Genomic DNA, 27,851 nt, shown 5'->3' with positions numbered 1-27,851 from the left:
CCAATAGAATAATACTCAGGTAGCTTCGAGACAGAGCATAGATAATATCAGCTACAATTTATAGAGTGCCTACCCAGCCCAGGGGCTGTGCTAATTATGTGATGCAGATTTTCCCTCATCTATCAACATCTTTGTAACCCAGTATTTCTATTGCCAGTTTACAGATGAGGAGACGGCTTTTCAGAGAGGTTAAATTGGGGACAAAGAATTAATAAGCAGCAAGGTTAGCAGTTGAGCCCAGTTTTCTGCAATATAAAGCATAAGTTCTTATAAAGCTTGAGGCTTTGTCCATGCATCCCAAGCAATTTCTAGAAGACTCTGGGGAGACAACATCAATGAGGGCTCCCCCTGAGTTTTGGGGACTTTTTAGACAGAGAGTAGGAATACCTCTATCCTCAGTTTTCTCGGGAAATCTTTCCCTAGCCTCTCTCTAAATTAAGGTCTCCTACGAATGCTACCTTTTATTAAACTGGATTTTACATTAGAATAATTAAAACAATTTTGAACTGGAGAAGAAATAAACAATCTAACCAACGAGACTGAACAGCGTCCAGAAATAGACACGATTTCAAGATATAAAATGGGATAAATCTTGGAATCTCATTTTGCTGAGTGAAAAAAGATATTATTTATTAAATGTGTGGCTGCCAATTGAGGCAAAAATCTTGATTACTCTTTAAAACAACAACAAAAAACTCCCAATGGGCCAAAGATATCAATATTTAAAAGAATAACATTAGTGAAAAACAGAAGTGTGAGATTTTTTTTATTTCCAGAATGGAGAACACATTTTTGGCATGATACAAATCCCCAAAGCCATTAACATCAGTGAAATTTTGATTAGAAAATGCTATACAGTTTTATAAGAAATGCATCAAAGTTAAAAGATATTCAAGAAAATGGGGGGCCAGCCCGGTGGTGCAGTGGTTAAGTTCACATGTTCCGCTTTGGTGGCCCAGGGTTCACTGGTTCAGATCCCGGGTGCAGACATGACACTGCGTGGCAGGCCATGCTGTGGTAAGCGTCCCACATATAAAGTAGAGGAAGATGGGCACGGACGTTAGCTCAGGGCCAGTCTTCCTCAGCAAAAAGAGGAGGATTGGCAGCAGATGTTAGCTCAGCGCTAATCTTCCTCAAAATAAATAAACAAACAAATAAATAAATAAATAAAAGAAAATAAGAAAAGGAAAATGGGAAACATATCTGTAGCAAGTTGGAAAGATTAGAGCCTCATTTTATTTATAAATTTAGGGCAGAAAAAACCAGTTTAATGAAAATGAACAGGAATAGTACACACATAGATGCACAGAAATACAAAATGTCCAACAAACATATGAAAAATATTCTCCATCTGACTCAAAATTAAAGGAATTTAAATCAAAAGAAGATATCCTTTCTAAGAAATAACAAGTGTTGGAGAGGGTGTGGAGAAAAGGCAACCCTCATACACTGCTGGTGGGAATGTAAACTGGTGCAGCCACTATGGAAAACAGTATGGAAGTTTCTCAAAAAATTAAAAATAGAAATGCCATATGATCCAGCTATTCCACTACTGGTTATTTGTCCAAAGAACATGAAATCAATAATTCAAAAAGATATATGCACCCCTATGTTCACCGAAGCATTATTTACAATAGCCAAAATGTGGAAGCAACATTTTGATCTGTGCCCATCAACGATGAATGGATAAAGAAGATGTGGTATACATATACAATGGAATACTTCTCAGCTACAAAAAGACAAAACTGTGCCATTTGTGACAACATGGATGGACCCTGACAGCACTATGCTAAGTGAAATGTCAGAAAAAGACAAATAGCATATGATTTCGTGCATATGCAGAATATAAACAAACAAACAAACATATAGATAAGGAGAATAGATTGGTGGTTACCGCATAGGAAGAGGGTGGGGGGAGGGCGAAAGGGGTAAAGGGGAAAATATGTATGGTGACAGACGAAAACCAGACTATTGGTGGTGAACACGTGGAGTCTATACAGAAACTGATATATAATAACGTACACCTGAAATTTACACAATGCTGTAAGCTAATATGACCTCAATAAAATAATTTTTTTAAAAAAGAAGATATCCTTTTGACTATTCTATTCACAAAAATTAAAATGCTTCTCTTGGCAAAAGTCTGAGGAAGCAAGCTCATACACTATAGGTAGGGGCTAGTATTTTGAAGGACAATTTGTCAGTCTCACTGAAGCTATGCAAATGCCTACCCTGCGATGTTTCTACTCCTAGACATTTTGTTTCTGTGATGTATGTCTTATAGATCAATGAAGACATAGGAGATTTGGAAGATATATCTACATATTTATAGATTGGTCTTTCAAGTAATATTTCTTTTGGACTAAAGTTTCCCTGCTTAAAAGAAAACATATTTTAAAATTTGAAAACTCATGAACTAGATAATAATAATTCCCCAAAAGAGGAAAATTCCTGGCCCTAAATTTCTGAATGGAAGAAATGAATTTGATAGAGAATTAAAGAGATCTGAGGCCAGGACCTTGAGGTTTAACCTTTAAGTTCACCTCCTTTTTTAGAAAGATGTAGTTCCTTCATTTCTGAACCCATAGGAACTCTCCTCTACCAAACATGTGTCTTCAGCATGCCTGAAATTCCCTGTTCACTTTCTCTGTCTGTCTTTCTCACCCTCTCCCTCCCACAGCCATTGGCCAGTCTCCATGCACATCCCCACACCCCCCCTCACAAGGCTACTTACTTCCTCCAGTCTCCACCGGTTAAAAAGTTTATTGTAATGTCCTGGGTGGCCTACGAATCTGTAAAAAGCCATTTAATTCATTAGCATTTATGTGGGGTTGACTGAAACATCTACTAAAGCATCACAAGCACGCATGTGGGTAGACATAAATGTTCACTGGTGCAACTTGTCCCAAATCATCGACGTAGGCCGCCCTTATACATCAAAGTACCTGACTTCACAAGGAAAAAGTGACGCGTGAGTCAGCACCAATGAGTTGGGAAAGTACAGACAAACCAACCGGATGAAATTTCCCACTTTCATCTGTAGAGTTTTAACGTCTTGTTGACCTAGTTAATGAATATTAGTATAATGTGCTGAATTATTTAGTTTAAAATGTTTCTAGCTTCAGTATGTTTCCATGGCAATGGCTGGACTGTTAAACATATGGCAAATCAGAACCAGTAGTTTAATATGCTTCTTTTTCATATTTTGTAGCAAAGATAGGAAAAAAAACATTAACATGATAAGTAAAAATTTCCACACCAAGTAACTGTAACGTAGGGTTGCACAAAAGTTATTTTTTTATCTAACAAAACCATTACTGGTGACTGGATAGTCACAATCAAACCCAAATATGGTTTTATTTTTTATGTCAACTTTACTTGGTAGTGGTGGCTCAAAGCACGGTACTGAAAAATCTTTTGATTGAAAAGGCATGTGAATGCTAATTAGCACAGTTTGCCAAGGCAGGGGACAAGAATTTGCCACCTCTTTTAACAAACTGGCAATGGAACTGTTGACAGTGTTTTTCACTGTGCGAAGATAAGGTGCATCAATTTGACTTACCTCCCCAAAAAGAAAGCGATATAGAAGATAGAACTGTTTAAATTGACAAACTGGAAGAGGAACATCTTCAGAGCAAAGCTATTTTCCCATTCAGATTCCGTTCGAGGATATTCTAAAAAGACACACAGGGCGTATTTACACAGATGAGGTGAATGACAAGAAATATGGATACAGAATCAGAAGCCCCAGGTTCACGTCCTCGCTCAGTCAGTTACTAGTTTCATGAGGCACTGTCTGATTTCTAGTGTCTGTGTCCGTAAAACGCGAATGACAACATCCTGCACAGAGCTGATGAAAGCATCCATGAGATCATCTTTAGACTTTTCCCACAGCCACAAAAATATGATGCCAGTTATTAATATATAAAGATTTTCAGGATTCTCTCTGCTATTGTCGTTTGGAGGGAACCATAAATATTGGAACAGTCCTTCACTCAAACTGGCTATGCTCAATATAGAACGTAAACTGGTGACAGAGTTCTTTGAAGAATGAATATTTTATGTGCAGACTGAAGTGGAATGGTAAAGAGAAAAGAGGGCTACATCAGTCAGAAAAGCTGAGTTGTTAATCTCAATCATATACCTAATTTGTTGGTAATCTCAGGTAAGTCTCTTTACATTTTTTGCAATCACTTTCATCATCTATGAAATGAGGAATTTAGACAAAGTGATTTCAAGAACCCAGTCAACTCTCACATCTTATGGTTCTATGACTCTTAAAACAAAACAACCAAAATCAAACAAACTAAAATGATGAGAGAGATTGGATGAAGATGGCAGCATGTACTGCAGCCTCTGCTCCCACCCAAAGTTCAAATAAATCATAGAAAATATACATGCACCTCTAATGTATATTCTAAGATAATTGAAGAATTCAAGAGAGGTAGAAAATGGGATCTAACTTAAGGAAAAGGTAGGCCAAAACGCACGCATGAAAATATAGAGGGAACAGGTCCTGGGGAAGTCCAAGCTCAAAGCAGGTAGAAGCCAGAAATAGGAGTCACAAGAGCGATGGTTGGTGGGCACCAGTGAGAGCCCTCAGGAGAGCTGACATTTCTCCACAGGTTCTGATAGGACGTGTTTTCACTGTTGTTTCCTTCTAAATAGTTTGTCAATTTAGCACAAACCTTATTACAAATGAGAATGTGGATTTTTAAAAATTCCCTGGTGTGTAGATTGTTTTCAGTTCTACATTTCTAATTTTTTTACAGCACGATCCACAAATGTGTCCTGTGTGATTTCTGCTTTGGGGCAAAAAGCTGCAATTTCATTTGTGGCCAAATTACATGAATAACTTTTGTCTATGCATCAAGTGTTTGAAAATAATACTTATTTTTCTGTTGAGTATATCAGTTATATATATTTTAAAAGAAGCTTGTTACTTATGATATTTAAATACGCTATATCCTAGTTTATATTTTGAGTGTGGATTTGTTGATTTATTTTTGTATTTCTATCATTTTTTTGCTTCCTATTTTTTGAAAGTTTCTGAAAAGATTTATAGAAATTGTAACTATTATATTGACCTGGTAGATTATTTACCAGTATGAAGTATCCCTCTTTCCTCCTCAAAAATACTTTTCCTAATATTATTATGGTGACATTGGATTTTATCATTGCTACTTTCTTGATATAAATGCTCTTATTCCTGAATTGACCTCTGTTTGACAAAATCAAAACTCTTTTCATCTGTTGGCTTGTTTCTTGAAATTTAGTTCATTTTTATGCATAATTCATATTATAGATAAACCACAGTTCATCACTATAGATAACACATTATTTGTAACAACTAACAACCATTCTGATCTAATTTTCAACAACCATAAAACCAAACTGAAAAAAAAAACACACCGTAGATCAAATATTATATATTTCTTCTCATATAAAAAAGCAAATGTGATAGAATTGAAACTGAATTTTTTTGTGGTTTTTGAAAATAAAATATTTGTCTGAAAAATAAATCGAGAAACATAACATTAAAAAAGTCCTTTAAATAAAACAGTGTGACCTCTTCTCAGAAGTAAAGCCTAATTTCTAATTTGAAGCATAAATTTACACAGCCAAAATGATATAGAATATAATGCCACATTTATATTATATATCTACTTATATATGCACACACAATGATATTATATTATTTTAAACAATATCAATATTTTTATTAATTTAATTAATATAGCCCATTCATCATTACTTAATAATTATGAATCCCCAGGCACTATGCCATGAGTTATAGATGGAAAAATTAAATATCAAGTGCAAACTTTGGTATTCCTTTGGTATTTGGTATTAGCACAATAGGTGTTCAGTTTCTTACTATTAATTATGATTCCCCAAATCACTTCCTTAGATTTGCTTCCATCCTGGGTATAAAGTACTTTAAAAGCAAATGAATACAAGGAATCAGAGCTAGAAGAGAGCTTTGAGACAATCTAGTTCAAGTGCTTCACGACCAGCTGAAGACACTGGAGCTCAGAGGCTTTAAAGAACGATGAAACAGACCATTCCCATTTATTGAGCACTTGCCATGTGTCAGGCAGCCAACCCACAACAATGGTGAAATAGGAATTATTATCATTCTCATTTTATCAATGAGGAAACTGAGCCTCAAAAAAAAAGGAGGAGGAGAAAGACTCGAGAGAGAAGACCAGCTCATAGTCACATAATCCCCAGGGGATATGACCACTCGGCTCCAGAGGGTGGATTAGCTCTTCCTCTACACAGGATCCCTTCTGTTACTACTTGTACTTGTAAACACATCACAGGGGAAGTGATATGTCATAGTGAAGGCATATAGTTACTCCACAATAGTTAAGTGGAATCTGTCACATTTGAGTTTAAATGCTATTTATTTAACTTATCTTGGTTTTCTTATCCATAAAATAGGGATCCTACTGTCACAGAATTGTGGTGACAATAAAACACAATAATGAATGAGAAGTGAGTGTTTAGCACAGTGCCTGAGATCGGGTGAGTTCTCAAACAGTAAAAGATCACTGCTCAAACAGCTCTGTAATAAAACATTTGTTCCCCAAACTGGGGACCCAAATCAAGTATGAGGAGAGAAAAAAGACATCTTCTGACATAGAAAGTCTCAAGAAATTTAATTTCCAGGTAGCAAAAGAAGGAAAAATAGTGTTCAGCTGAGGAAAAAAAAGGTGAAAGGAGTTCCTGCGGTGCAGGTGACAGAAGTGTGGATGCCACTGGGCACAAGCTGGAGGCGACCACGGAGAGTGGAGGAGACGGTGGATCAGGGAGGGTGATACAAAGGAGAAAATAGAATCAGCAGGATACTTGATGTTTTTGAAGGTATTTAGAAAGAATTTAGAGTTGGGATACATTAAGGAAAGTATGTAGAAAAACTGTAAACACTCACTTCTCATTCATTATTGTGTTTTATTGTCACCACAATTCTGTGACAGTAGGATCCCTATTTTATGGATAAGAAAACCAAGATAAGTTAAATAAATAGAATTTAAACTATTAGTATGTAGAAAATTAAGCAAAAATTGCTATTATTAGCGTCGTCAAAAAATAAAAGTTGTACAAGGAAACAGTCATAGTACACATCATGCCTTAGATATGAAAATAGTTACACAGACACAATGATGTGAACACTAATTATTAATTTGGCTAAAAATGCCGATACAACTACTTTGGAGGGAGGGGAAATACGGGTTTGTGTCAACAGGTGGTGGGTGGGGAAGTGTGCGGGACAGGGCACTGCAGGGAACAGCCAGACCTGAGTTCCGTCTGTCACAGTGGGAGGGCAATAGCTTCCTGAAGCTGGAAACCCAGGAATGGCAGTGGAAGCACGTTATTTAGAAATAGGGTAGGAAATAGAAGAAATTGGTAAAATTGTTAAAAAGTAGTTCCTTTGGGATATAGAAAATAAGAATGGGTAACACGGCAAAGGCTGGTCTTCATTATAAATCTCTTAATACTATTTTGCCTTTTAAGTTGTATACATGTGGTATAATATTTTGATAAAAATAAATATTTGGGGGGGAACCCAAAGAAGTGAAAAGGTAGGGGAAAAGAAACACTCCCAAACGGGGAGGACTAGGCTTGCTAATTTCTAGCAAGGAGATTTTGTAAGCACTTGCATCGCCTCTCTCTAGTTATGCAGTATAGTCCAACTTCCTATGCCACCTCTTTCATTTTTATTGACAATTATATAACCGAAGTTGACATTAAAAATGCTAAAGTCCATAAAGCGGCTACAGACTGATATGCCCATACATTATTTTCTTACTAAGGAGTAAAGTAAGAAAAATGGACTTACCTAAATTAGTGAGAAAGTAAGCAATTTTTTCATAAGCCTGTAACAAGAGAGAACAAATAGTGAATGTATTCTTTTCTTTCAGAAAAGGTTGTTATTCAGATTATTCAAAGAAACATCTAAAGTATATTGAACAAAATGGCTGTATTTTAAATTAAGTAGAGGTATATTTCAAAACTTAGTAGGCAGTGCTTTACATAAACACACACATGCAAATGCATGTAATACAAATATGCTGTATGTATGTGTATATATTATAGAGACATACTTGATTTCTATAGTAAGAAGTCTTTTCTGGTAGCTATCTTTATTTCCATTTTATAAATCAAGGAAATGAGACTTAAAAAAACACAAAAGTTGCTCAACTAGTTAATGGGTGACCTGGGATTTGGTCATCAAATTGCGCGCACTTTTTCTTTTTTGTTGGTGAGGAAGATTGGCTCTAAGCTAATATCTACTGCCAATCTTCCTTTTTTTGCTTGAGGACGATTGTCACTGAACTCACATCTGTGTCAATCTTCCTCCATTTTATATGTGGGACACCGCCACAGTGTGTCTTGATGAGCCGTCCACACCCAGGATCTGACCCCGTGAACCCTGGGTCAATGAAGTGGAGTGTACCAACTTAACCACTATGCCACTGGGCCAGTCCCATGTATGTGCATTTTACTACACTGGAAGGCTAAGTGAAAGTTTGAATTCTTTACTGTTGATTACAAATTTTCCAAACTATGACAGAAATAGTGTGCAAATTTGAATTCCCAAAGAACAAAATGTGTTCGGTAGTTATTTAAAACAAGATTGATAAATCAAATCTGTTGAAGCTGTAAGTCAGTCACATGCCAATAGATTTTTGTAGCATTTTTCATGTTCTGCCACCTTCTCCCTGACCCAACATACTCTGCCCATCATTCATATGGATTCAAGGAAAGAAAACATATTTCACAATATTCCAAGTAAATATAGTTGGGAACGCATATTGGCTACAGACAGAAGGCTGATATGGGTATGTGGGCATATATGTGTGTGCACGCAAATATGCCTAAGTAACTCCATAATTCAACAAATTATCCTGTAACTTATAAATTCCAATAATTATGCCCATTGGCATGCAAAATTTAAAAGTTGTTTCCCTTCCTTGCCTTCTTTCAATAGAACTATTGTGATTATTCATCTCAGCCATGATTCAAACCTGCCCCTCCCTAAAATCTAAAGTGTTATCTGGAGACAAAGATTATATGGAGTGAAATAGGCTTATTCTACCTCTAAAGGATTTTTTTAAAGCTATTCACACAAGTTGTCATTTTAAAATTTTTGGACAAGATTAACTTGAATTTATGAGCACCAAGGTTGTCCCGACAGTAACATGTTCTTTTCCACGCCCCACTTATCAAGCAAGACAATCATGGAAGGGTCTCCAAGGAGTACAATAAGATGGACTTATCAACCAACAAACAGTACTCAAGCAGTCCTGTGCCTGGGGCACTGAGCTGAGTGCCCTCACGAGAGCAAAGGCAAGTTTTATTGAAGTAACTGCCACTTAGAGCATCTGGCTGGTGCCCAGCAGTGCTTTACATATATGATTATTGCAGTTAGTTTTTACAACAATTTTATCAAATAGGTCTTATGATCTCCATTTTACAGAACAGATGTGTGGTCCAACCCTTTAGTCTACCCTATTCATAATAATCTATTTACATTAGAATTGGTAACCAGTGGTAACCAGGTGTTAGGGAAAGATAGGTACGTTTTGAGTTCTCCACTGATCAGGCCCATGACAGAAACATTGGAATGTATGCCCTGGACTCTAGAGATGGAAGTGTATCATGTGGAAGAATAAGGACCAACATGGAGTATTTATGTTAGCCCAATGTATCTTGGGCTTTTTTTTTGGTTGTAGTGTACTCCATATGTGGTACATGAATTTTAAAATGAGAGGGAGGATGCTAGCAGGAGTTCATTCTGTTATTGACAATGCTGAAATGCTTTAATTGGCCTAATCCTAGATATTTCAAACTATAAGAGTACTTCTGCTGTGATCTTCTATTTTTTCTTTAAAATTACACATTAATCATGAGACCAGACAGCTGTGATGCCACTCTAACCTATCCTTAAGTTAATTAAGGTTTGATTGCCAAGTGACAAGAATGTGCATTTTTGAAATAATTGCACATTATTTATTTTCATTAAAACATTCTTGGAAATATTTCCTTTTATGATAGTAATCATGCTATTTATGGCAGCTTTAAATAGCATAGCATTTTGACAGGCAGCAAAATATAGAAGGAAAAGGATGGAATTGGCAAAGAGCAACTCCTGGTTTCAAATTCTGCCTTCGTGGTTTTTAGCTTTATGCCTGGTGAAAGGACGTTAAAAATAATAAACTGAGGAACCAGCCCAGTGGTGCAGTGGTTAAGTTTGTGCTTCCACTTTGGCAGCCCAGGGTTCACAGGTTTGGAAGCAGGGCGTGAATCCAGCACCACTCATCAGGCCATGCTGTGGCGGTGTCCCACATGTAACAGAGGAAGATTGGCATAGATGTTAGCTCAGCAACAAACTTCCTCAAGCAAAAAGAGAAGGATTGGCAACAGATGTTAACTCAGGACTAATCTTCCTCACACACACACACACACAAATAATAATAATAATAATAAATTGAAGTCTTAATTACTGTTAAATTATTTGCAATTTATCTTTGGAAGATGTGGTTCCTGATCTTGTCTGTTTATCAACATTACCCTGGATTCCTTTTAAAATCAGTGATTTCCTAATACTATTGTAAGGACTGACTGGGTCAGAATAACTTGCAGAGTACTTTTGAATATTTTGTTTTGAACACAAATTTCCTAGCCCCACAAAGAAGATTCTGAATGGGACTCGGGGTGTGTAGTTTTCCAAAAGTCCTCCAGGTGACTTGAAGCATAATGAGAGCAAAAAACACTCTTCAATTACTTTCATGATTTGTAAAACGGACTTGTAATCAAATTTTATTGTCCTGGCCCATATTTTTGTCCCAAATTGAATATTTATTTAGGGATGCCATGAGTCACCTGTTTTGAAAGCATAGAGAATGTATATTCTTTGATTATTAGTGTGAATTAAAATAACAAGTGCTGCAAACTTGAAAGATACTGAAGATATGATTCCAAAAACAAAAACACTTTTAAGCACAAGTAATATTCTAGATGCTACAATATTTGAAGAATGAAATATTTAAAATTTATTCAAAGAATATATTCTAAATGTCTTTTAGGGATTAGGCAAAGACCTGGAGATAGAAAAATGAGGAAGCTGCAGCCTCTGCTCATAAGGAGCTTATGCCCTGATGGTGGGAGAAAAGGCAAATCCCAAGCTGTAACAGAAGAGTATTCCCAAGAGGGATTGCTTAATTCCAGCAGGAGAATCTGATGAGGATGGAGAAGAGGCGTGTCCAAGCACCTTACAAGAGGAATAAACACAAAGAGGAGATTATTCAATTCCAGATATGCGATTGAGATCAAACTTTATGGAGAAAGTGAGCCTTAACTGGAATTTTCAAAGATGAAGAGATAGTCTCCAAGGAGACAAAATAAAAAGAGGAAGCACTGTGAACCAAGAGACAGGGACGTGAAATAGCAGAATGCCTGGGAGCAAGCACAGGTGGTTCTTAGGCTTGAGTGCAGAGTGTCAATAGGAGGGAGCAAGACACAACCTTAGACATGAAGAGAAAGGAAAACTGGCTTTAAATAATGGAGGGCCTCTTGTGCCATCTAATGAGTTTAAAATTTATATCAGAGGCAATGGGAACCCATTAAGCAGTTTCAAGTACAAAATAAAATGATCAAATTTGCAATTGAAAAAGATTCTTCCAGGGCCAGCCTGGTGGCATAGTGGTGAAGTTCATGCGCTTCACTTCCATGGCCCGGGGTTCGCTGGTTCAAATCCCAGGCAGGGACCTACACACCGCTTATCAAGTCATGCTGTTCCAGGTGTCCCACATATAAATTAGAGGAAGATGGGCACAGATGTTAGCTCAGGGCTAATCATCCTCAAAAAAAAAAAAAAAAAGATTCTTCCAACAGCAGTATGCAAGGGAGATGGGAAGAGTTGAAAAATAGAGACAGGAAGACAGTTAGAAGACTGCTGTAATAGTCCTAGATAGAAATGACAAGTAGCCAAACTGAATACATAGAAGTGAGCATGGTGAGCAGGGAATGGATAAGAGAGATGTTACAGAAGCACAATTCACAACAGTCACTGATACGAAGGAGACTGAAGAAATGCAGGAGGAATGACTTAAGGTTTCTGATTGCATACATTAAGCATTAAAAATTCCAGGTTAAAAAAATTGTTTGACTGATTTCCACTATTTTGCCATGCATACATTTCATAATTTCATGCATATGATAGCTGACAAGCATATTAGATTAACAGAATATTTTGACTGAGGACAAGTTCCTCATTTGGGGGAAATGGTAGCACAGGGATCCTCAAGTCAAGCTACTAGGAAACAAAAAGCACATTTTCATTACCTGTATATTTAGTGTTGGTCCAAAAATAAGAGGTAGCATTTGGTTTTCAAGGTGAATCTTTCTGAAGGCATGATTTTGATATTAATGGTTTTGATCTATCCTTATTTGATTAGGCCTTTAAATCAATCCTGTGTGGTCAGGTGGATCAGAAGGGCTGTTTAATAATCTAAGTGCCTTAATCTCCTGAGTAGGAAGGAGATGCGTAAATTCACAAGGGCATTACTGTTTTACTCTGATGGAATCTGAGGGATACAGCATTCTTTTCACATTTGTTGAGTGGCTGCAGAGTTCACTTCCTTTATGCTAAACTCACTTTAAAATCGTCTCCTAAGCTAGTTGCAAGGGCTAAAGAGAAGTTTTATGGTATATTCCACTTCCAACAACCCCTGAATCTCTATGCCAAAATGCCCAACAAGTAGAAATAAACATTTAGAAAGAAGTCAGTCCTGTCTTCTCCCAGGAACTGTGGACGCTTGTTTTATAGCACTAGGCGGCTAACGTGCGTTCTTGTACTTAAGTAGAACTAGCGGGGTTTGAGGATCTCAAAAGATTGTTTCTGTGATGATAATAATGCTATCCTCACCCACCTACAGAGGTCTTATCTCTACAACTAGAGATTCACTCTAGCCAGTTTATCCTTTATCTGTGCAATGCAGTACTTTGGAAGAAAGAATATATTAAGCCTCATCAAAGACATAAACTTAGTGAGAACAAGTTGTGTCTGAACCTTGAGAGAGAGGCCTGCATGTACGGAGGCCAGCTGTGACTCCAGGGAAGGGCAAGTGAGGACAGGGACTGGAGTGAGCAGAGAGTCGGAGTTTAAGGGATGGGCGATTAGGAAGCAACTGGAATAATATAAAACTGGTCTGGTACACCAATGGAAACTCCAAATTTTGCATATCAATGATAACAGAAAGAACTCTTTTGTAAGGAAACTATTTGAAGGCAAAAGCTACTATTTTATTCAAATGCAGGTTCTGACCATGACGAGGTCTTCAGCTTTACTGAAAAGATAGCTATTCCGCTGGGTAGGAACCTAGGTCTGAACCCTGGACCTGGAAGTTCTGTTCTCAGAGCTGTCATGCTTGCCTTCCCAAGCAAAAATTAATTAACTGCACTTGGCTTCTTCATTTAACTTGTCTGTGAAATATTTTCCCTCTTCAAAAATATTAGGCCAGTTCATTAATTCACTCAAGATATTTTTGAAGATCACTAGGTCTTTGGAACAAATCGCCAAACAAACACAGGAACAGAGGGTACTCTTTTCTAAGGCAATAATAATTGATGGAGGAGAATAAATAGACATGAAACCATTAACATTGATTACCTCCAATGGGTACAATTAGTTTATGGTAAGAAGGGAGATGAGTGGCACTTTGTGTTGAGAAAAATAACTTTTACTTAATATATTTAATGTTTTCATACTGTTAATACTTTCTTTGTGTGTGTGAGGAAGATTGGCCCTGAGCTCTCATCCGTGCCAATAGCCTTCTATTTTGTATTTAGGATGCCACCACAGCATGGTTTGATGACTGGTATGTAGGTCTGTGCCTGGCATCCGAACCCAGAACCCTGGGCCACCAAAGTCGAGCGTGGGAACTTAACCACTATGGCACAGGGCCGGCTCCAGTATACTTTTGACAATAACAATGTATTGATTTTATAATTCAAAGCTAAAAAGATAAAAATAATAGACTTTAAAAAGAAAAAAATAAAAAAACACTAAAGAGAAATAAGACTACTGAAAATTAGCATAGTGGTATGATTTCTGCATGAACTAATTAAACATTTCAAATTTTCTTATATTTTAGGCACATGTTTGATAAAAAGACATAATACAGAAACTTATATGTGGTTCTCTTTCCCTCCACAGCCAACTCTGAGTATTTAAAAATTTATGAATAGGTAATAGATAACGTTTAAAGAAAAATGAGTGAAAAAAATATAAATAAATGCAGACGTGGTCTGAAGAATTTAGAAAGACCAGAGAAAAGATGATCAGCATTTCTACATCTTGGACTGAAGAGAAATAAATAATCAAACTCTATTATTTAAAGATGAGAAAAATTGGAAAAATAAAGAAGATGTTGATATTTTACAAGAACGGGAATAGGAGTATAGATAGAGTTATAGAAAGAAAGAAAATTTTAAAATATTGAAGAGAAGCAAATAGGAAAAAAGCTAACATCTGTCAAACATCGTCTATGGAGTAGACGCAGATCTCATTTCATTTTTCAATACCCCTATGTATCTCTTTTACTACCCTCCTTTAAAAGATAAAGAAATGAAAGTTCAGGGGCTGGCCCCGTGGCCGAGTGGTTAAGTTCGCGCTACGCTGCAGGCAGCCCAGTGCTTCGTTGGTTCGAATCCTGGGCGCGGACATGGCACTGCTCATCAAACCACGCTGAGGCAGCGTCCCACATACCACAACCAGAAGGACCCACAACGAAGAATACACAACTATGTACCGGGGGGCTTTGGGGAGAAAAAGGAAAAATAAAATCTTTAAAAAAAAAAAAAAAAAAAGAAATGAAAGTTCAATGAAGTTAAATGGAGTGGCCAGGATCACACAGGTCCAGTAGCATATCTTGCCCGTGTCCAGAGTCCACCACTTTTCATCAGGACGCCAAGCTGAGGACCCGGCAATACAAACCAAGGCAGTTTTCCCAGGGGCAGAGGAGAGGGGACAAAGGAGAACAGAAGGAACTCCGTGTGTGTGTATATATGTGTGTGCGCGCATGTGCATGCATGCTGGGATGTTGCTCTGCCACTGATAAAACTTTTCTTTACTTGGTGAAAGAAAAATTTTAAAAAATGACCCAAAGTTGCTAGCGAGGTGGCTGTGGTTTTATGGTGACTCATATATAAAGTTAAAATAAAGTACATTCCATTCCTAATTTGTTCTAAATTTTATATCACAGTAGAAAATTTTAAAAGTAAAAGTTATTTTTTTCTGATTATAAATCAACACCTACATATAGAAATTTTAATTTTAGAAATCCATCATCTAAACCACATGGATGAAATATTTTCTGCTAAACTCAGTTGTTTTGCTAGGAATGTGGTTGGGTCATATTGGCTTCCTCTAAATACCATTCAAGTATAAAGAAAACACAGACTTCTCCCCTATACCCCCAGTTTTCACCTATTGAAAAGTATAAACACTTACCAGATTCAGTAGCATAATGATGACAAAATTGATACAGACAGCAGCAGCAGATGTTGCAAACTGCCAGTGTTGTTTGATAAAATTCCACTTGAACGATGCAAACCGCTCCATGACAACTAGGCGATAAACCACGACTGCGAACACTGCCGTGATCACCAGAGAGATCTACCGTGTGGGGACCAGAGGAGAAGACGGATTTCGCATCATTGACAAAACAGAGGCAAAACCAAAGATCCAACACATTGCCCTCAGAGCTAAAGGATTTACTTTTCCAAGAAAGAATACATATATTTTTTTTCTCCTTTAAGGAACTAAGTAAGTTAGAGTCAAAATAAATAGTGTAAGATTGTTTTGGGGTGATAACTTAAAATGCAAATTTTGCTCAAATTTCCACTTTCAAATGCAATGAATGGAATGCTTGGTTTTAAGACAGGATATTTAATTCATCAGGGCAACTCACATAATTTCCATTTTATTTTAGATCATCTTTGTTTCTCCCAAAAAGTGTTTTTTTTTAAGGATCTGCAGAAACTCCCTTTGTAATTACTCCGGGCCCTGCTGTGACTATCATTTCATTTAATAGCATGTGTTATGAAGGTATTGATCATGTTATGGTTTCTTGCATCTTGAGGGTCACAAAATGAGTTGGTATCCAAGAACTTCCTTCTAAACCTGGAATCCCACAACATTCTGATATCGAGGGCTATACTTTACCATGAAGAATATTCCTGACATAGAAACAAGAAGACGCGTGACTTTGTCTGAGAAAGGCTGATGTGGCTCAGGTTTTCCACTGATGGGATTCACCCTCTCCATCTTGTAATACTTTGCTTCAAACTGGGGACGAACTGTTTCCTATGAGAAAAACTAATGTTACCTAAACATCAAAGTCATAAACTTAAAAAAAATCCTCCAATTTGGCCTACTTTTATATCAAATTTTGGCAAAGAAGCAACTTTCTAAAAATAAGATGCAAATTATTTTCCAAATAAACCATAAACTATATTTTAATTAGTACAATTTTCCACTAATGTAATTTAAAGAAACATCATAGAAGTGCTTTGAAAAACTTACTTCATCACTGATCACTGATCTTCATAAAGTAAGAAATCTTATTAGTAAAAAACATCAAGGGAAAATCTAATGGTGTTTAGCAGCTTCCAGCTTGGACATTAAGGGCAGTGAATAATTTTCTGCATCATGTGCTATCCCAGCTTCCTTATCTCCTGGTTTCCTAAGATCTTACCTCCTCTTCTTCCCACTCGATCAGGTCCCACGTGTAGGTCAGTGTACTTCTTCTCCTTTTCCAAAACTCCAGGAAGACTGTGGCTATAAATAGTAATATTATTATGATTACAATTCTTTACTCAACCACATCACATTCTTTCATCATTTTTTTTCCTTTGGACCGATGCATTTCATATTATTAAATTATTAAAATTAATTAAATTCATACAATTGGAATTTTATTTTTCCATCACTCTCCTCTCCATTTCAGTGTGCACTCCTGGAGGGGAGTGAGTTCTTTCCTTGGGCTAAATAAGGAGAGATTTGTTAGCATGACCATCAAAGTGACACTACAAGAGAAGGTCAATCAATATTAGTGAACTAAATATTTACTGCCCCTCTTGAGTCGTACATGCTTATTTAAAATTATCAAAAAGACCTAAATAAGCCTTCTCCAGGAATGACAGTAAAGACCAGATGCTACTCCTCAAGGACGCAGACAAGGATGGGGTAGGCGAGAGAGGAAAAGAGCAAAGTTATCATGGTGGAAGGAGAAGGAAAGAGAGACCACAGAAGACACTCTTTGTACATGGACTCAGCATGGACTGGAAGAGACTCAATGGAAAAAGTACAGAAATGACTGAAACATTATCTAGATTTTCTGTGTAAACAGAGATTGTTTTCTTTCTGGTTAAGTGGACTTCACCTCACAGTATTTTAGATTTTGTGGACATAACTAAGAGTTCACACATGCATTCTTAAAAATTTGTGGTATCATTCACCCATCCAACCATCCATCTATCTATCTGCTATTCACTGATTTTGGGCAAGGTACTCTAACCTCAGGTATCTCCGTACCTAGTAGGGGGAGATAGTCATTTAAAGTTAACTTACAGTGTAATAAGAGTTATAATGAACTACAGTACAAGCATAGAAACAATGTTTTTTGAAAAAAATCATAAGCAGTTGATAGGGCAAAGGAGTGAGGTCGTCTTCTCCAACCTGCCTTCCTTCTCCTCTTGAAGTCAATGCAAAACAATGTCAGGGGAAGATGATTCTGATGTTTTGTTGTCTATTTTCTTTACAATTAAAAATCAGCACTGGTATTGGTTAGAAAAAAATACAGTCTTCATAATTACATTATCTTACATTTTATCACACTTTGGAATTTACATAGTGCTTTCTCACATAGGATTTAATTTTTATTGTCACTTTCATAATGCTTACAAGTAGATATGGCAGGTATTATCATCCCCTAACTTTGGAAACAAAGGTGGTAACTGTGTCCAAAATGGCAGAGCCAGGACTGAAACTCTTGCTAGTTATTCTCCACTCACATTGACTGGCAGATGCAGTCCTCAGGTTCTTAATTGTTTTTTCAGGCATACTATAAGTACTACCATCTACTGATTCTCTGTAGTTTTCAAAGAGTAGGTATGTCTCAAAGAAGCTATACAACCAAACTCCATGGATGGCAAGACAAGTGAGATTTTCCAAATACTGATCTTCTTTTAAACTAGTTGGCCACAATCATTGTCACCAACAGGGAGACCTGGAACTTAAGAGGGAAATGGGATATGGAGGAGTAAATTGAAGGAGACACAGAGAAATAGTTCCTTATAAAAGGAAAACTGAAGGAAAAAACCCTACTGTGTTAAGTAAGAAAGTGATTACAAGCCTGGGACTTAACATCTTTAATGTAGCATAGGACACAGAGAATGTGCAACAAATTGCTCATTATCATTGGTCTTAGTCAACGTTTAAAGTTTAAATGTGTCGCATACTTTCTTCTCAATTCATCTTTCCAGCATATACTTGGGCTAGAAATATCTCCCAGAAAATCTAATAAATAAAGCTCATCTTGGTCTGTGACCCTGAAAACTGCATTTGGTGTGACTGTAGGTTGAAGGCAACAGCATTACTGGAGACATATGGATCTTTCTCAGAAAGCAGAGTGTGTACTTTATTTTTTTTTTTATTTTATTGTTTTTCCAAGGAAGATCAGCCCTGAGCTAACATCTGCCAATCCTCTTTTTTTCTGAGCAAGACTGGACCTGAGCTAACATCCATGCCCATCTTCCTCGACTTTATATGTGGGACGCCTACCACAGCATGGCTTGCCAAGTGGTGCCATGCCTGCACCCAGAATCCGAACCAGCAAACCCTGGGCTGCCAAAGCGGAACGTATGCACTTAACCGCTGCACCACCGGCCGGCCCCAGAGTGTGTACTTTAAATTTTAATATTAAACTAGCCTTTGTGGTAAAAATCCATTCTCAGCTTGAGATATATTCATCTTATTCACAGATTATTTATTTAAACTCTGAAGTGAATCCATAGTCTCACTTCCAAAAATTTTAATTAGAAACAGGGCATACAGAGTAATTTATCAGTATGTCAAATGTCGAGGAAAGAAGGAAATTGCCATTTACTAATCCCTAATAACTTAATAAAAATACAACTAATAATAAAATAGCTAACTGAAAATTAGACCAGCGGTTGCTTCTGGGGGTGGGGTGACTGGCAGAGGGCATGAGGGAATTTTTTGAGGTGATGAAAATATTATGTATTTTAATAGGAACGGTGGTTATTCAAGTTTACGTAGTTTTCACAAGTGGTCAACATAGACTTAGGATCTGTGGATTTCACTGTATGTAAATTATACCTCAAAAACCAAATCTTATAAAATAAATATTTTTTAAAATACTATATGATTAAAAATATTATTTGACTTGATCTCTGACCACCCCTTAGACCTGCACAGGTTTGCAGCAGGAGGCTCGAGCTTGCAGTGGGAGCCTGGGAAGGAATTAGGGGGCTGGGAGGATCGTATCCCCTTCCACAGCCAGTTTCAGGGCAGCTGCAAACCCAGATTACAAACAGAGGCAATTAGACTGAATCTGAAGAGTAGGCTGAGCAATAAAAAGGCAGGCACAATTCCCTGACACAACTAGATTAAATAACCTTGGACAGGAGAAAGGGTATTTATTTATGCCAAGACCTGAGAAAAAGAGTGATGCAGAAGCACTCAGCTGAAGTGACCTCGAGGTCCTCAGGTAGCTAAATGTGTGTGGCCTCGTAGAATATAGTAGGAAAAGCTGAGGCCTACCCTAACCTAGAAAGTGCTCAGTCCATCTAAACACACTCAAATTTCAACAATACCTAACAAAATAAACCACTATGCTGCCCTAAGTCAGCAGGATCTGTCCCACTGGCTCCCATTTTGCCCCCTGGACAAATGAGTAGGTTCTAAGTGATGGAAATGTGAGATGGTGGGCAAAAAGTTCACTCAATTCAGTGCCGTTGTTCTTCCAGAAGAGCTCTGTGAATTTAACCCAGTTCTTGATAGCAGAGGATGAGAAAAGGGGTTGAGCTAGCATCTAGTTCGGAACTGAATGCTGAGTATGGGAATTTCAAGAAGATACAGAAATCTGTGAAGGGCTCCATAAATCAGTGACTTTGAAAAAAGTACCTTATAAATGATGAAAATGGTAAGCAAACATTAGTCATTTTACTATAGTTGATGGTGAAAAGTTTGGCATGCATAATTAACTCTGGGATCCTGGCTGGATAAGATGGTCTCTGAAGCAAGCAGCAGATTCAAAGAATACAGGAACATTAATCACAGACAGGTTTTAGCGAGGATGCAAATGTAGGAAGGGTGGAAGAGCTAGAGAACTGAATCAAGGGTGATGTGGATCAAGGCTGTCCCAGGGAGAGAAGCCCAAGGCGTCCTGCCCTACATGCCAATCTATATGACCTGAATCATATCTAAAGCTATACGACCACACAGTAACCAGATTCCACCTACACTGATACCATTTTAATAACTTTTTACATTATCTTTCCTTTGTCTAGTAAAAAATAACTCACCTACCCACGCCTTATAAATTTAGCTCTAACCCTCAACACATTGCAGCTCTTCTCTGCCCATGGGTCCTGTCCCCATGCTGTTCTCTGAATAAAGGAGCACTACCACCAGACCTTAAGTGTCCAAGACATCTTTCTTTCAACTCCTCGCCTTGCCGAGCCCACATCAAAGGGGATTTATACAGCTTAACATCTTACAGCTTTAAAAAATCCCAATACACAGGCTACGTCTCAGACTAATCAACATCTCTGGAGACAAAACCCCAGGAACAGTGTGTTTCCAGAGCCTCCACAGACTTCCCATGTGCAAGCAAGATGGAGAACCATGTCCTAGAGGAAAAGCAATTGTGCTTATGAGAGAAGCAGAATGGAAATTAAAGTCATGGTTATTGAGGCAGCAGAACCTCAATATCAGAATGCTGAGGTTGAGCTGTCAGAAATAATGGCTGTCATTTTGTTTTGATTTCTAACAATTTATAAAGTATTTTAATAATCACTTTAGACACATTACTTCTAACCTCTATCACAGTCATTCTCAGTTGTTAAAAATTTGAATGACAACTACATATACCAGGTATATATGTAATGTGCCATAAATTGGCTATCATCATTACTCTAAATTTTACAGATTAGGAATTTGGGATTTTGAGAGGTTAAGTGACTTGCTGAAGTCACACAGCTGGTTGGAACCTAAATCATTCTAACTCAAAAATTCACACTTTCTACCATCCTACAATGCATTAAATATAATAAAATGACATGTTAATGGATAGACTTGAGAATGGAGATGCTAATAGGTAGAAATGGAAATCTGAGAGCAAGTTGTGAAAGTCATCAAGAAAGAAGTATACTGGAGATGGTAGAGATGGATACAGAAGGAGTAGCAGGAATCAAGAGACTGGGGTTCAAAGGAGGGGACTCTGTCCTAAGGGCAAAGAAAATGGCCAAGAAGGAGCATGGTGACAGAGTTCATGGGATGGTGAAGAGGAGAGGGAGCATATTAAACTTACTTCATGTTAAAATGGAAATGCTTTAAAAAAGAAAGTGTATAACGTGAAAGCCGATTCACTTACGAAGAATGAAGTGTCAATACAGATGCAGATGTAGATAAATAGAATATGGATATATGTGTGTGTGCCTAGGTAAATTAGATATATTACAGCTATAGATACATAATGCCCAAAAGAATATACACTAAAGTGTCAACACTAATTGTCTGTGGGAAGTGGATTACGGAGCGCTTTCACTTTCTACAAAGTATACGTTGTACAAGAAGCAAGCACTGCCTACCTTCCTTTTACCATCCTAGGTGGAAAGTTTATCAACTCTTCCCCTTGGTTCTGTGAACCCAGGTTGGGCATGGAGTTTGAGGATAAGAGGCCTCCAGTGGAGAAGGGCATTTTGTTATCAGCAGAAGTGGGGTTTCACATGAGTCATGGAGGTAGAAGGAGTATTGAGGAAAGGCCAAAGAAGATACCACATAATTCTGTTCCTTAGCAACCACACATTGTATCTATCTTTTTACTCCCGCCTCTCTGATTATAATGACGTACTCTTCTCAACCTTAAAAACACGTCCACGAGGCACATGCTGCATCTAGTCCTTGTACTCCCGTTTCCTCATGTGCATTTCCAATGGCTTTTCTTTGTGACCTAAGTCTATGGCACAGAGTAATAAAATCAAGAGCCATGCATGTAAAAGAGGTTAGATTTTATGTGTAGTTTGTTCAAGTCATTTATTTTAAATTTACAAAAAACAAGGCCCAGAGTGGTTGACATGTATCACGGACTTGTCCAGAAATCTGCCAATGCCTCTCGATACTTTATTACACGGCATTACACTTGCACCTGTACCTGCTTTCTTCTATACCTGAAGGTAAGTTTCTTGAGTGCCTTTTTCCCTAGCATTTTTAGTGCTTGGCACACAGAAAATGCTCAATAAATGGCTGTTAAACTGAATTACTGAACAGAAACCAGTGATTGTGACTCTAACTCCTGGTCGAGTGCTCTTGTTCAAATTATGTTGCATGGAATTTCACTGAAGACATGCGAAGAAAGAGGTCCCTCACTAGAGAAGCCCCTTCTTGATCTTTTTTATACATTGAGCAATCAAGTTCAATTTTATTTGGAAAAATAATTATTACTTAAAAAGTTTTGGAAACTACTTTACTATACTTTGGTGGGGGGGTGGTTATGGGAGGGCAGGGAGAAGAGGTCAATTCCAAACACAAATGAAGTTAAATATGTCTGAATATGGAGAAGTAAAAGGAATTCCAAGTATTGTTTTCATCAGAAGAGACAAAGCCTTCTCAGAAGACAAGCCAGCTGAAATAACAATTTATCAGAACAAGAGCTCTGAGCCGGCCAGCTTGGACAACACCCAGGCACTACTGAAGACTTTCCTCCACTCCCTAGATTTATTTTCAGCAACATCCTCAAGCATAGTGTTTTCCCCACGCAGTATTGCAACATAGCTATATGTGAGGTAGAAATACAAATCTCACTAGACAGGTTTCACAACTAGCAGAAGGGCCATGAATGTGGAACATTTTAAATTTCCACACCTGGGGAAAGTTACTGTTTTTTTGGTTAACATCTTACAGAAACACAATTAAAGGAGTTCTGTATGTGAGTATAGAGTGGGTGAATGAATATAAAGAGGCTATAAGCAAAGTTAAGCGGGAAGTGGCTGATTTTGAGCATTTGGGCTGAATGGTACTTGACACAGCCACACCTGGAACTGGTTAGTCAAGACCTGCTTGTCTTGTTACTCTCCTCTTCGTCTAAGGACATGGAATCTCTCTCCAACTTTACTTCCAGGTTTCCTCCCCTCCTCCTCCTTCTCCAACAACATTCAGTAAGAAAGAAAACAATAAATAACTAGATTCTAAGATCATGGTAAGGCCAGCCTTTGAACCCTCAGTGCTGAAAATCTTCACCAATTCCTAAAATCTGACTCAATATTTTCCCCCCTAGGAAAATTCATTTAGAAATAAGAATCTACACATAAAGAGCATCATGTTATAGTAAAGCAATGAGAACTCTCACCACAATCTTGACCAGAGCAGACTCTTTAACTTTGATGTAAAGAGTCCCTCTAAAGCTACCTCTTCATGTTACTCAATGTGCTATTGGCATTTGTATATTAGATAGACATTTCAGTAGCATTTGTTCAAATTAAAATGGATACTCTCAATTGAATTGCTAAAAAACTGGAGGGGTCCTATACAAATAAAAATTTGTCAGCTTTTTGTCATGTATTTTTTTCATAAAATACATCATAATATTTTTAAAGCACAGGATTAATTTTTCTCAGGCCCTTTCCTCATCTTACCATTCAAGTATTTGATACACTTTCTTTCCTTAATTCTGTTGAACATCATCTGATTACAAATCTAACACTAGCAAAAATAACTAGAACAGTACTTTGTCTTGCTCACTTCTGAAATATAGGGGTCTAGGAATATCTGCTGTATACTGGGCTTTCAATAAATATATGCTGAATGAATTAATTAAAACCATAAAAAAGAAAATAAAAGTCACCTACAATTCCATCATCAGTACACAGCTAATATTAAAACATTGGTAATTCCATCCAAGGTATTTTTCTTGAGCAGTATATTTATATTGCTGATACTCAGAGGTATGCCCATGCTGGTTGTTAATTTATGACAGAAAAAAGAAAAAAGAAAAAACAAACTCATAGCTGAGCCCCTTAATAGCCTCATCCTCCTCATAGGCTGGTCTGTCCTCCCCAGGAAACTCCACCAGGATGGGACACTGATACAGTTAATCCCTGGAAGAGCTGGGGCAATGATCCTCAAAAGAACATCTAGGAATGGCAATGTGGTGCTGGGCAAAGAGCATGGCTTGGAGTAGGAATGTTCTAGGTTTGAAAGCTGCCTGTACTCTCTTCTAATTGTGTGAGCTTGGACAAATGACTGAACAATGATAAGCCTCCGTTTTCGCAATTTAAAAATGAGAAAAATAAACTCATCTTCATAGGGGTGTTGTACAAATTAAATGAGGTACAATTTGTAAGTGGTCTAACTATGCTTAATTCATTTAAGAATATAATATATTATGACCGATTTGTTCAACATTCTGCTAATTGTTAAATGAAGAAAACCTTGTAGACAAAGTTATTGGTTTCTACTGCATAAAGATTCTGTACGTTTTTCTGCAGGAAAAATGGAGCGAGTATCAATTATATATATTTCAATTGTTTCACTTTTATAAAAATTCAGTCACAATCAATCACTTTCCACATAATAGTTTCCATCTTTTGCCCATGACCTAGCAAGGGACTTATGTCATCCTTTTGATACTTTCGTATTTAAGATGTAGAAGCTGCCTCTAGGGTAAATAATTCAACTAAAACATTTCTTGAGAGCACAGTGTTTGTCTATTCTTACAAAGAGCATACAAAAAATGAAAATGAGTTGCATCACACTCCCAAAGAGGAAGAAGAGAACTAGCATTTATCGGGCACTTTCAATGTTCCAGACTTTGTGCTAGATACTTTTAAGTTGATAACGTCATTTCCACAACAACCCAGGTAAAATAAAGATTATTAATCTCACTCAGTAGGTAAGCAAATTAAAATCCTCGGAGGTTAAGTTACCTGAGGAGGTCATTTGTCGGAATTTCAAACCCACATCCAAAGTCTGACCGTTCTCCACGCCAAAGGAAAAACTACTCCAAACATGGTTTGGGATAGAACTTTTTGAATTACGTAATTTGTAACATCCTTCTGGGAAGAAATTAGCATCACAAACAAAATGTTTAAACAAATTCCTCACAGACATACATGAGATGGAGAACTTCTGGGAGGTGATCTGCTCATCTACCCAGTGGCCCATCAACCGACAGTCTAAAGTCCTTTGACATGACATCCTTCTTTTTTCTTTTTGTAGAGTCTAAAAATGATTACTAATCACTCTCTTTTCTTACAAATGCTTCTACGAAGACAGACACCTTTACCCTGGTCTTTCAGAGGATTTTTCCTTTGCAGTAAAACTCTAATAAGATTTTGATACATGCTAATAACTTAATGCTTAAAAATATTTTATTTTTTCATTTATTAGACCACTGAATTTGTGGAGCCAGACATGCAGAGGCAAACATAATGTTTCTTGGTCCACAATTCAAGAAAATACTCAATTAGTCAAAGAACAATTACATTTTTTATATTTACACTTTTCATGTAACTAAAAGCTCCCTGTAGACACAGCCAGAATCTCTGACTTCCTCAAATATTGGGTGGTAGAGTGGCGGCCAGGGGTGTTTTTGACAGTTGACTAATGGAAATGTTGAGTCCGGGATACATTTCGTTTGGGTTTAAGTAAGATATATTTATGTGGTTTGCAGGCACTTCCTTGTGTTGCTCAATTATTACTAACTATCCAAATGTAGCCATGGATTCTGAGGAAACTCCTTCCAGGTCATATGCTGAATCTTTCAGGTATCAGGCCAGGGGTTGATGGTGAGGTGCACGTGGCCTATGGTGTCCACCACTGATAATGGAAGAGAAATAAGATCTGAAATATATGGAGCCAGAAACCACTCTATGGAAAAACTATTTCCAAAATTTCATCTCATATATGAAACATACTAGAGATTTTCTCAAATTTATGAGAATATTACAAATGTACATGACATTACCAGTAATGAATGATGAAGCTGAAATAAACTTTTCAAAACTAGCAATAATAAAAAAATAACTTTCAATTAACCATTCTAGAGGAAGAGGAAAGACTGAACTACTTTTCTATAGTTTCTCTGAAATATCTTTTTAAATATAAGAGGTAAAAAATTTGCAGACATAAAGCATTACAGAGATGTGTCAGGAAGTTAGTTAAAATGTTGTTTTTCCGGCTTTTGGTTTTCTGTGTATTTTGGAGCTTTTTAAAATTTGTAAATTTTTGATTTTTCCAGATACTTTTGTACCTCATTTATATTCATAATTTTGTATTCTTTTCTTAAAGAGAGCCTCCAAAATTGTATATCTCCTTGTCATACATAGCTATAATGCATCAAACACCCATGTGTCAGCCTCTCTGCTAAATGTTGTACACACGTTAACTCCATAAATCCTCACAGCTTGATGTACAAGAAATCATTTTACTGCTATTTTATTGGCAATGATACCAAAGTTTAGAAAGCTTAATGAACTTGCCTCAAAATGCACTCAACTCTGTACTCCAGCTCACTCTGACTCCTACGGCAGGGGTTCTGGTTTCAGACACCCATTCCGAGGAGGGGCTTTCTCACAAGGCCACCCTCTCTCATGTCCTTCTTTCTGGAGTCTCTCCTGATTCAGCACAAAGATTTCTTCGTTTTTCTGTAGCTAAGAGCTTCTAGGAACTGTCAGGTTAGTTAACAGAACATGTTTTCCTTGTTCTCTACCAAGGGTTTAGGCCCTGATATTCCTCTAAGTGGACGAAAATACCACCATCATTGTACATTCACCCTTAAACTGGATTTCAAACCCCCTTCAGGTCACAGGTTTCCTTTTCTTCTGTCCTGGCTTTTGAGCCAAGGAACAAATCAAGATGCTCCCTCAGAGTGTAAGGACCTAGACGAGGCCCCTCATTCTTTCCTTACCTTGCCCCTTTCCAGGTCAAGGCTCAGTGCTGAGAACACTCAGTGAATAACAACGACTGCTGCTGACACCTGGGTTATTATGGAGCTATTTCAACTTTTCTAATTAGAAAGAAACGAATTAGAGATGTCAGGACTTCCTAATTATCTGCCTTAATATTTTTTTTTTCAGAAAGCATTAATAAAGCATTTGGATCTTTTCCTAAAAGTGGCAAAATAAGTTATAACATTATTAATCTGCCAATTTCGCCATTTTATTATATTTCTGTCTGGTTGTAACTTCACTTAATTGTCCATCTAAAAATAGATCACATAGTTGATAAACTGGGCAACAGTTGTCTAAACAGATTAGACTCTATAACAAAATTAGGGTTCTAAAAGAAGGAAAGTTGTATAACAGTATATCCTCCATCATACAGGAATCCATCAGGTGCGTGGTACTTCCACACAACAGAACATCATGTCATTGTTAAAGAGAGAAATATCATTTGCCAGCAGGCTGTTACTTGCACGGTTGAAAAGTTGTTTCGGGTAGTAGGAATAAGAGCCTTCACTTCACAACTCTTCTATCAGCAGGAGCCTAGAGGGAGCCCAGAACTCCATCTTGGCAAGATGCCCTCATCCCCATAT

At 37.3% G+C, this 27,851-nt stretch overlaps 1 protein-coding gene across 6 annotated transcripts in view; it reads right to left on the bottom strand.

Moving 5' to 3' along the window:
- Positions 1–27,851, bottom strand: part of ANO3 (anoctamin 3) — a 439,146-nt gene that overhangs the window by 23,955 nt on the left and 387,340 nt on the right. For all 6 annotated transcript variants that reach the window (XR_011495962.1, XM_070491365.1, XM_070491367.1 and 3 more), the window contains 6 exons: positions 16,770–16,852; positions 16,238–16,378; positions 15,524–15,688; positions 7,847–7,883; positions 3,563–3,674; positions 2,735–2,792 (listed from right to left, as the gene is read on the bottom strand). Coding sequence is in view for 5 of the 6 variants with exons in the window: in XM_070491365.1 (XP_070347466.1) it covers positions 2,735–2,792; positions 3,563–3,674; positions 7,847–7,883; positions 15,524–15,688; positions 16,238–16,378; positions 16,770–16,852 (596 nt within the window). In the remaining variant the exon portion in view is untranslated. The remainder of the gene's footprint in view (positions 1–2,734; positions 2,793–3,562; positions 3,675–7,846; positions 7,884–15,523; positions 15,689–16,237; positions 16,379–16,769; positions 16,853–27,851) is intronic.

Source organism: Equus asinus, chromosome 20 (assembly GCF_041296235.1).
Source record: "Equus asinus isolate D_3611 breed Donkey chromosome 20, EquAss-T2T_v2, whole genome shotgun sequence".
NCBI lineage: Eukaryota > Metazoa > Chordata > Mammalia > Perissodactyla > Equidae > Equus > Equus asinus.
This window is presented reverse-complemented; position numbering and strand designations above follow the sequence as displayed.